At 65.3% G+C, this 10,924-nt stretch overlaps 1 protein-coding gene across 3 annotated transcripts; it reads left to right on the top strand.

The window, feature by feature from the left end:
- Positions 1-70: 70 nt before the first annotated feature.
- ARHGAP27 (Rho GTPase activating protein 27) lies at positions 71-10,712 on the top strand. 3 transcript variants are annotated; one of them, XM_049800976.1, is made up of 16 exons: positions 71-149; positions 384-1,030; positions 4,295-4,723; positions 5,127-5,342; positions 5,717-5,827; positions 5,926-5,993; positions 6,105-6,192; positions 7,369-7,473; positions 7,926-8,024; positions 8,101-8,191; positions 8,370-8,492; positions 8,806-8,904; positions 9,212-9,289; positions 9,447-9,581; positions 9,740-9,845; positions 9,950-10,712. In XM_049800976.1, exons 2-16 carry the CDS (start codon positions 404-406, stop codon positions 10,125-10,127), a joined length of 2,553 nt encoding a protein of 850 aa, XP_049656933.1. In that variant the 5' UTR covers positions 71-149; positions 384-403; the 3' UTR covers positions 10,128-10,712. The 3 variants fall into 3 exon arrangements, with proteins under 3 accessions (XP_049656933.1, XP_049656932.1, XP_049656934.1); XM_049800975.1 differs by having other exon boundaries at positions 8,367-8,492; XM_049800977.1 differs by lacking the exons at positions 71-149; positions 384-1,030 and adding an exon at positions 2,622-2,788 and having other exon boundaries at positions 8,367-8,492.
- Positions 10,713-10,924: the final 212 nt, after the last annotated feature.

Below are 10,924 nucleotides of genomic sequence, written 5' to 3'. Positions count from 1 at the left end.
ACCCAACGCCAGCGTGGAGCCCGGCCCTGTCTTTCGTCGAAGCGCCGGCAGGAAACCGGGGCGAGTCGGGACCAGCCCGGCACAGGCGCGAGCGGGACCCGCTGCCGCGTGCCCCGCCGCCCCCGCTTGCACCCCGACACCGGCTGGAGGTGAGATTTTGGGGGGTCTTGGGGTTCGGTGGCTCTGGGGGTTTGGGGACGGTGGGTGAGGATGGTGGTGGTGAACCCCGGGGCTGTTTCAGGCAGGTTTGGGTGGTTTGTGGAACGGCCGCGTGGGGCCGGGGCTCAGCGGGGACCCCCCAGTTTGGCTCCCCCGGGGTCACTGCGCACCCCAAGAGGGGTTGGGAGCTGCCGTCAGCCCCTTCCCCGCCCCGTCTCCCACAGGTGGAGGTGCCGGGGCGGCCATGGAGGCGGCAGTGCCGGCAGAGGAGGCATTGGTGCTGGTGGAATACGGCTTCGAGTACCGAGCCAAGGACGGGACCTTGGTCTCCATCAAGCCTAACGAGCGCTACGTCCTGCTGAAACGAACCAACCACCACTGGTGGCATGTCAAGAGGAGCGGGGACACCCGACCCTTCTACATCCCTGCCCAGTATGTGAAGGAGCTGCCCCCCATTGCTGCCCCGGCCCCGCTCGACCCCCCGCCGCCAGGGCACGCCGGGACGGATCCAGCCACGCTCACCCCCCGGCAGCCGCCAGCCTACGAGTATCGGTTCGTCGGCGCCGCCGAGATGGAGGAGCCGGCCGGAGGATGCTCGGTGCCCAGGAGGGACTTGCCGCCGGTGCTCAGCTCTTTTCGGGTCTCCCCGGGGCTGAGCCCCCACCCCACCGAGCCCGTTCGACCCTCACACTCCCTGGATGACCTGGCACGGGTGACGCTGACGCCGCGCGGTGCCATCACCACGGGGTCGCGTGGGCATCCCCCGGGACACACTCGCCCGCTTGGCAAGAGCCGCTCCGAGACCCTCTACGCCCCCGGCAAGGACAGGGACACGGCCAGGGGGTGGCCGGGGTCTGGCCACGCAGCTCAGGTACGGTGGCATCCCCGGTGCTGTCCCCAAAAGCAGCGCATGGAGGGGGGGATTTGGGGGGGGGACGGGATGCCTGGGTCCCTCGGCTGATTCAAAGCCCCGTGTATGTCCCCCGGTATGAGCCTGTGACCCCCAGCACAGGGTGGGGGTGGCACCCAGGGGCTTCCCGGCACCATTGCCACCGCCAGGACCCCCCACTGAACTGACCCCCATGGGGCAAACCTGTGGGTCAACCGCCCCCACACAGGTTTGCCAGAAATTACCACCTCGGGGGGGTGGGCGGTGAGCGACCCCCACCCCAGGCACCCACCCCAAGCACCTTCTGTGTTCAGCCCCCGCACTGTGCCGTGCCTCAGTTTCCCCACTCTTGTGGTCACCTCTGGGCTCTCCCAGCCCCCCCGCAGCAGTGTCCCACCGGGGTGCAGAGCCCAGCGATGCCCGCGGTCCCCGGGGTGGGGGGCTCGGTGCCACCCAAGGGTCTTTGGGGCTTCCCACACCCCATCCCGGCAGCATTCCCAGGGTGAGAGGAGACAGAAAGGGGTTAACAGGGAAGCGCAGCAACTCCTCCCTGCCGGGGCGGGTGTCTCACCTGGGCGCAGCACCCAGTGCCGGAGGTGGGTGCTGGCTGCACCCCAGCTAAGGCGGGCGCCCCGTCACCCCAAAACCCACGCTCGCCCCACGCCAGTAAGTAGTGAGGGGCCCTTCCCAGTGCCCCCCCCCGGGGCCCCCCGCTGCACCCCTCTTGCAGGGGGCACCCAAGGGTGGGGGGTGCCCCCCCCAGCCCCTCTCCTCCCACCAACATAGGCTGGGGCGCAGTGGGCTGAGACCGTGACAGCGGGGGGGGGGGTCCCACGTCCTTGTCCGTCCCCCCCCACTCCAGCACCTCTCTTTGGGGTAACTCCAGGCACCCACAGCACCCCAAGCCCCCGTGTCCCCTGCTTTGAGGGGGGCTCAAGGGTTTGTGCCACCCAGGGGGGGTGTTTTGGTGGAGAAAAGGGGGTGTTGGTGGTGGAGGGCCGTGTTTTACACTCCATTTTACACCCTGCGACCCCAGCTGTGCCGGATTAAACCCTCGAGCTCTTTGCACACCCAAAGCCACTGATCCCCCCCTCCGGGAGGGACCCAGCGTGGTCCCCAACCCCGGTGCCATCACCGGAGCTTTCCCCTTCCCCTGCCTAAACCCAACCGGTGCCAAAACCAACCGGCGTCGGCAGCGGTGGGGCTGCGGCAGCCTCGGCCCGGCCGCCATGTGCATCTACCACCTCGGCAGCCGGGACGGGGCGATCCCGGTGTCGGGGGGACGCAACACCCCCCAGCTCGTCCCCGTGTCATTGCCGGTGGAGCGACACGATGCTGGATGGGCCAACCTAAATTTGGGGGGAAGTTTTCCCACTTAGCGCCAGCCGCATCCCCAGCACGGCATCAACCCGGTGCAATTCCCGCTCAGTTGGCCTTGGCTTTACCCGAGTGGATGACGGGCGATAGGTGGCGGTTGACGGGGTGACAACCACCCCAAAAAAAGTCAATTCCGCCCCGAGACCAAGCGCTGGGCTCAGAGGCGGCTCTTCCGCTCCCCGAACCCCAGCAGGAAGCGCGGCCGGCGCGGGGCCCAGCACAGGGCGCCGTCGGCATCTCCGGAGCCTCCCGGTGCCCCCACCGGCTGCCCTCCCACCGGTGCCCACCGAGATGGGTGACCGGGTGTCGGGTGCTCTGCAGCGGTCCTGTAGCAGGGTGTCGCAGCTGCTGCATTTAGGGAAGGTAGGCAGCACCCATGGGTGCACCCAGCTCGGGGGGGGGGGGGGGGTGTTTTGGGGTGACCCCCCACTTCCAAGCTCCCTCCTGAATTTCCCCCAAGTGTTTACGCTGCGGAGGTGGCATCGGGCTCCGGTGGGTGCCAAGATGCCCATCTTGAAGCGGTGAGGGGCACCCAGCCCCCGCCCCGCCCCCCCACCAGGGGAGAAAAACCCCCAGAGTTGCGCCCATGGGAAGGAGGGAGATGCTGGAGGGGCTCCGTGCCGGGGGTCCCCCCTGGTCACCCCCATGTCCCTTGTCCCCAAGATGAAGGTGGCCTCTCACCCTGGGTTTCCAGCCCTGCTCGCTGCAGTGGGGGGGTCACGGGGTGGCGGGGAGTGGGGGGGGTGATGGGGTGTCCCTGGGGACACTCAGTCCACTGTCCCCCTCTGTTCCAGGGTGTCCCCAGGGACACCCCACCCCCACTCCCCACCCCCACCCCAGGGTGACGGGCAGGGCCGGGGTTGGGAAACTTTGTCCCCGCCACCGTTGGAGGTTGGAGGGTGGCTCAGGGGCTGTAAAGCTGGGGAGATCAAAGGGTGCCAGGAGGGCATTCCCCGCCGGCAGCCACCTGGTCCCAGGGGACACATCCCCCCACACACCCCGAGCAGCCCCACGGAGCGGGGACAGCCGGGCAGCCGCACCAGGGGTGCTCAGGGCCTTATTTTGGGATGTGGTGATGGGGCTGACGATCCCAGCAGCTGGCTCTGCTCACCAGTGGGGTCAGGGTGCTGGGGTGGGTGGCAGGGACTGTGGGTGCTGGTGGTCTGGGTGCTGGTGGTCTGGGTGCTGGTGATGTGCACGTTGGAGGTGTCCCAGGGTGCTGGTGTTGAGTGAGGGTGCTGATACGAGTGGTGTGGGTGCAAGTGCTGGGGTGCTGATGCCGATGATGTGGGTGCAGAGGCTGGGGGGTGATGGGCACGTCGGTGGTGTTGGGGCTGCAGATGTTGGGGTGTTCATGGTTTGGGTGCCAGTGAGCTGGGTGCCGATGCTGTGGGTGCAAGTGCTGGGTGCTGATGCCGATGATGTGGATACAGATCCCGGGGGTGCAGGCACAGCGGGTGACGTGGGTACGGAAGATGCCGGCGCTGACACCAGAGACCACGATGCCCCAAGCCCAAATTCTCTCCACGTGCTCAGGCCGGACTCCCATCCCTGCTGCCAGCTCCCTGCCCCAATGTGGGTGCTACGGGTGCCCTCCTCCACCACCCGGCCATCTACATCCCATCGCTCGCAGCTCCTGCCCCATGTGAGCGGGTGTCTCAGGGCAGTGCCTGCTGGGTGCCCGGGCAGGATGGATGCCCCAGAAGCCGGGGCAGGGCAGGATCCAGCTCCTCAGCCCTCTCACCCATCCACCAGCCTGGGTACCACGGCAGCGATATCCCAGGAATGCTATTCCCAGCAGCCCCGCCCCATTTCACGGCACCCATCGCCAACCGCAGCACCTGAGTGACCCATCCGTGTCCCCCCCAGGCACGCAAGGAGCCAGAGGAGCCGCCTGCCCCCATCTACCTCAACATCCAGGAGCTGCAGGAAGAAGCTGCAGCCACTAGCTCGGCCCCGGAGGAGGCCGGCAGCTCCGTGTCGGACTGGGAAACCCACACGGATACAGACAGTGGACACTTGTTTTATTATAACCCGGTGACGGGTGAGACCACGTGGGATTGTCCCTTTGGGCAGGCAGAAGATGGAGTGAGTCCTGTCGCCTCTCCCGCCTCCTCGCTTCCCCACAGCCCGGAGTTTCCCGAGTGGGAACAGTACATGGACGAAGCCAGCGGACAGGCTTTTTTCTATAATTCGGTAACAGGTGAGACGTCGTGGGACCCTCCCCACACGGGAGACGGAGGCAACTCCCAGGATATGTACCCTGGGGTGACGCGGTACGGTCCCATGGAGCAGAGGGTGAGCACCCAGTGAGGCGCAGGGGTGATGAGGATGGGGATGGGGATGGAGATGGAAATGGAGACGGAGATGGAGATGGAGACAGAGATGGGGATGGAAACAAGAGATGGAGACAGAGACAGAGATGGGGGTGGGGAGGGAAGTGGAGACAGGGATGGGGATGGAAATGGAGGTGGAGGCAGAGATGGACATGGAGATGGGGATGGGGATGGAGATGGAGATGGAGGCAGAGACGGAGATGGAGATGAAGACGAAGATGCAGACAGAGATGGAGATGGAGATGGGGATGGGGATGGCGATGGAGATGATGGAGCTGGGGCAGCCCCCACCTGGGCTGGCCACAGTTTGGGAATGCAGATGCTCTTGGTGGGGCACAATATCTTGATGTGGCTCTTCTCTCCAGCCTCCCACTCCAGAAACGGATTATCCCGACCTGTCTCCAGATGAGCTGGAGGGTTATCCTGAGGAGGACTACTCACCCGTGGGCTCCTATGATCAGGGGGCCGCTCTCTGTCTGTCCCCGAGGCGCCCGGAGGAGCTGGGCTCGCCCCCGGGCTGGTACGGGCACAGCCACCCCGAGGGAGCCGTGTTCTGCCCCGAGCACTTCACTTCTGACACGGTACGGGAATGGGGACAGGGTCAGGGATGGGGACAGGGATGGGGATGGGGATGGCAATGGCGATGGGGATGGGGATGGGGATAGGGAGAAGAATGGGGATAGGGACAGGGATGGCAATGGGGATGGGGACATGGATGGGGACACAGATTGGGATAGGAACAGGGATAAGGATGGGAACAAGGTTGGTGATGAGGATAGGGACAGCAATGGGGACAGGGATGGGGACAGGGATAGGGACAAGGATGGCTGGCAGGGGATGAGCATCCTCGTGGAGCCACAAAAGCAGCAGGTGGGGACAGTGGGTGTGAAGACCAGCACCCTTCTGGCATGGGCACCTTGGGCATCACCCGCTCCCTCCCTCCCTCCCTCCCCAGGTGCCGGTGGGTGGTCGCCATGACCGGGCCAGCAGTGGCTCCAGCCAGGACAGTGGGCTCTTTGCCTGGCACAGCACCGTGCCACCGGTGCTGGGGCTCAAGGAGGAGAAGGTGAGCACCCTGGGGAGGGGCAGCCAAACCTTCCCAAACCCCGGCACCAGGAAAGGCAGGGGGCAAGCCTGACACCCCCTCCCTGCTTTGTCTTCCAGTTTAAAAGCCTCGAAAAAGCCGGGGTACTCAACCGGACCAAGACAGTGGACAGAGGGAAGCGGCTCCGGTAAGCAAATCCCAGTGTCCCCCACCACTGGAGAAGGGAGTGCTGGGGGGGGGGGGCGGAGGGGACAAGGGCTGTACTGCCCCCCTGGGTGACCCCTCCTCTGCTCCCCAGGAAGAACTGGAGCTCCTCCTGGACGGTGCTGGAGGGGGGGATCCTCACCTTCTTCAAGGACTCCAAGCACTCGGCTGCTGGTGCCTTGGTAAGAGCTCCAACGGCCTTGGTGGGGGGCCAGCACCCATGGGATGGGGCCAGCACCAGTGGGGTGGGACCAGCACTCGTGAGATGGGACCAGCACTCACTGCATAGGACCAGCACCCATGGGACAAGACCAGCACCTTTAGGATGGGGCCAGCACCCACTGGATAGGACCAGCACCCATGGAATGAGACCAGCACACATCAAATGAGGCTAGCACCCATGGGACAGGGTCAGCACACAGGGGACAGAGCAAGGACTCACAGGATGGGGTCAGCACCTGCAGGATGGAGCCAGGACCCATGGAATGGGTCCAACCCCCAGGGGATGGAGCCAGGACCCCGCACAAGGACCCCTCCCAGCCCTGGGCTGGGTTGCCGCACGCCGGCAGGGGTGTGCTCACACCTCCACTCCCACACGCTGGGCCAGAGCTGGTGTCAGGGCATCTTAACGAGTGCACAGGGCTCGTTAGGGTGAGCGAGGAGGAAGCGGTGCCCGACCCAGCCCCCCCTCCCCGCTCCCCAGCACCCAGCACCCACTGCCCGGATGCAGAAGCTGCCGTGGCTTTTGCAACACCCTGCGGTGACAGTGGCACGGGAAGGAGAGGGGATGTACCCACACCATCGGAGAGGGGGACGTGGTGCTGGCCCCACCACCGGGACCTGGGTGCAGGGCTCTGTTTGGGGGGGTCCTTCTGGAAAACAGGGATGGGGAGGGGCTGGATGGAGGGGGAGCGTGGCCACAGCACCCCGAAACCCAGGGCACGGGGAGAGCAAGAGGGTCTGATGCTCTTCCCTTATGAAAACCCCAAGGGACTGTCCCGTCCCTGGGGACAGCCACCCAGACTCCTTTCACCATGTAATGCTCCTCCCGCATGGTGCTGTCACCGAGAGGGACCCTAATGCTGAAGACCCCCGGGGTCCCTGGGCAGGGCTGGGGATGTCCCATGAGGTGATGACGGCTGTCAGGCCCCGCTGTCCCCAAACTGGTGGCCACAACACCCACGCTGCTGCAGCAGCACCACATCCTGGTCCTGCAGCGAGAGGGGGACATTTGCCACTCCTGCCTTTCTGGAGGAGGAAAGCCCACAGCCCCCCCTGCAGAGCAGGACCCCAGTGTCCCCGTCCCCTCTGGGTGGATGCCAGCCAGCGGTGCCACCCTCGTCCCCTTGCTCCTGCAGCGGCACCCCAGCACCCTGACCACCCCCGAGCACACGGTGGAGCTGCGTGGGGCCACCCTCGCCTGGGCCGGCAAGGACAAGTCCAGCAAGAAGCATGTCCTGGAGGTGAGATGGGTGACAGTGGGGGGGGACATCGGTCACCTGGCGGGGTCCACATGTGGCCCGTGAGGTGGTGGCGATGCCAGCACCCACCTGGTTCATCTCAGCAGTGGTGAAGGGGATGTGCTGGGGTTGGTGGTGGTGGGGACATCCTCTGATGTCCCCAGGCTGGGAGCAAAGGGACGTGCTGCACTCCCGGCCACCATCCCTTTCCTATAGGCATGGACATGTCACCAAGTGACGTCCCCGCTCCCAGAGGGGTTTTTCCACTCGGGCTTTGTATGGGGAGGAGGTTTCCAGCCACCCTGGCTCACTGGCAAATGGCAACAGTTGGGGTCATCAGTGTAATGAGTTGGGTGCTGTTCTCAGCCACAGCATGGCCCCCAAAGCCAGGTGCTTGCAGCCAAATGCAGGCAGCCCCGTGGCCCTGCCCTGACTGCTGCCTGCTGCTCCCACAGCTGAAGACACGGGAGGGCTCAGAATTCCTCATCCAGCACGACTCGGAGCAGATCATCACTGCCTGGCAGAAGGCGATCGCTGACAGCATCGGCAGGCTGGTGAGCAGGTGCCCACCGACCCCTGCCCTGCCACCCTCAGGATGGGCACAGGGGTCTCACGCTGCCCCTTCCCTAGGGCACTGGCCTCCCCGACGAGGACGATGCCGAAAGCGGGGCTGAATTCGGCTCCCGGGAGAAGCTGGGGGGAAGCGAGGAGAAGAGGGCAGGTGAGCTCGGGCATCCCAGTATAGGGACAGGCACCGGGGTGGCACTGGCAAAACCATCCACCGGGCAGGGTGGGATGGCCACCCCACAGTGTCCCCAGCTCCCCGTGGTGGTGGGACGTGCCAGGAGCCCCCCGGTCCCTCAGGACAATGCTGACGTGTGCCCTGTCCCCACCAGCAGCCGGGCAGCCGATGGGCAGTGCCAGCGGCGAGAATGACTCCAGCAAAGTCCGGAACAAACTCCGCAAGTTCCTGCAGAGGCGGCCGACGCTGCAGTCCCTGCGCGAGAGGGGCTACATCAAAGGTGGGTGTCAGGGTTCGGGCTACGTCAAGGGTGGGTGCTCAGGGTGGAGCTGAGCCCCCTCGGGGTGGCCCCAAGCTGGAAGGTGGGTGGGAACAGCCAAGGATAGAGGGTTGGGGAACCAAGACCAACTCCAACCTGACGTCTTGGTGATGGGCTTGGGCATGTCCCATCACCACCAGCCACCCCAGTGTCACACCTGTATGGGAACAGGACCGACCGTGATGTCCCTAACCCTGTCCCCCAGCCCGGACCCACCACCAGGCATCCTTTCGGTGTCACCCAGCTATGCTCAAGTGCCCGTTGGTTTTTCCAGATCAGGTTTTCGGCTGCTCCCTGCAAGCGCTGTGCGAGCGGGAGCGGGGGACGGTGCCCCGCTTTGTCCTGCAGTGCATCCAGACCGTGGAGAGGAGAGGTACCGCCCCGGGGCTCGGGGACAGGGACAACCTCAGGGGCACTGGGATGGGGACAGCTCTGGGTAAAGCCTAAATTTGATGGTTGGGTTTTCCCTGGAATCCCGGTGCTGGCTGCTGTGGGCAACCAGCACGACCATACCAGTCGCTGTCACTGTGTGCCACCCGGCTGTGGGCATCTTCCAGGGGACACTGGGGACATGTGGGTACCCGGAGCTCCCTTGATGGTGGCTGGTGTCACATCCCAGGGCGGGTTGTGATTAACCAGGAGCTTCCCCCCCCCCCATCTCCACCACCATCCTCTGCCAGGTCTGGACATCGATGGGCTGTACCGGGTCAGCGGCAACCTGGCCACCATCCAGAAACTGCGCTACAAAGTGGAGCACGGTAAGGTCACCCATGGTGACAACGGGGGGCAAATGGGATATACCCCCCCTGCCCAAGGGCAGGGTGACCGGGTTCCAGCCAAGAAGGGAGGGGACAGGGACCCTCACCAGTCCCTAGGGCTCTGGGACCTGCCTGAGGTGCTGTCCTGGCCCCACAGACGAGCACCTGGACCTGGATGATGGGCGCTGGGAGGACATCCACGTTGTCACTGGGGCGCTGAAGCTCTTTTTCCGGGAGCTGCCGGAGCCACTCGTCCCCTTCAGTCACTTCGACAAGTTCATCGCTGCCATCAGTAAGGCCCGGGTACAGGGACGGGGATGGGGTGGGAATGGGGACAGGAACAGGGACAGGGACGGGGATGGAGATGGGGATGGGGATGGGGATGGGGGCAGGGACAGATGCTCCGGCGGCCGGACCCAGCACCCCACCGTGTCTTCCCTCCCCTTGCAGAGATGCAGGACCCGACCAGGCGGGGCCGGTGCATCCGTGACTTGGTGTTCTCCCTCCCACCAGCCCACCACGACACCATGAAGGTCCTCTTCCACCACCTCTGCAGGTGACACCCAGCTCGCTCCCCCCCAAACCTAAGCTGGTGCCAGGAAGGGGGACAGGACCTGGGTTTGGGGACATTCCAGGTGACAGCATCCCTTGTCCCCACAGGGTTATCGAGTACAAGGAGGAGAACCGCATGTCGGTGCAGAGCATCGCCATCGTCTTCGGCCCCACGTTGCTGCGGCCGGCGAGCGAGGAGGGGAACATGGCCATGCACATGGTCTTCCAGAACCAGGTGGTGGAGCACATCCTCAACCAGTACAGCTACATCTTCCCCGACGGCTAAAACACCCTGGGGACACTCGTGGGGACAAGCCCAGCGGTGGGGACATGAAGGAGCAGCGTCTCAGTGGCAGGACTTGGCCGTGTGTCACCTCAGATGATGGGTGGTGGCAATCGTGGACTCGATGAAGGGCAGCGCGGTGGCCCGGCTCGCTCGGGATGCGGCTTGAGGGATGGGTGTCAGAGCTGGGGGCACCCTGAGCACCCCGTCCTCCTCTGCCACCCACCGGGGCTGGATCCGCCAGACATTGAGCCCCAGGGGGTACGTGGGGTTTGAGGGGGTCCCCATCGGTTAAGAGGGGACAATCAACGCCTGGCGGTCCCCAGCTTGCTGGGACCAGCGGCACAGACCCGGCTTCCCCGGGATAAGGGGATAGAGGTGCCCGGCCGGGCAGTGCCTGCGGGGACGGTGCCACCGGCAGGGAGGACAGGGAGAAGTCCAGCTGTGCCATGGCCGGAGCCGGCATCCGGCACGAGCCCGCCGCCATATTCCCAAATAAAGAGCCCGTTCAGCTGCGAGGACGAGGCGTTGCTGGCGGGGCACAGGGATGTCCCCAGGGACACTGGTGGCACAGCGGGAGCTCAGTACCCCTTGGCTCCTGGTGACCCTTGGGGACAAGATGAGCCCTTCATACCCCACGAGGATGAGGGGACCTCGGCACCCCCAGAGGGGCGAGACTGCGGGGCACCACGGTGACTGCGTCCCCTCTGCTTTGGGACAACTTTCCCGGCTGGCATCGCCAAACCCCATGTCACCATGAGTGTCACTGCAGGCAGCGGGGACGGGTGCTGAGAGAGATA

The sequence above is a fragment of the Accipiter gentilis genome, chromosome 5, assembly GCF_929443795.1.
Source record: "Accipiter gentilis chromosome 5, bAccGen1.1, whole genome shotgun sequence".
NCBI lineage: Eukaryota > Metazoa > Chordata > Aves > Accipitriformes > Accipitridae > Astur > Astur gentilis.
Note: the sequence above shows the minus strand (reverse complement) of the source record. Positions and strands in the feature narration are given on the sequence as shown.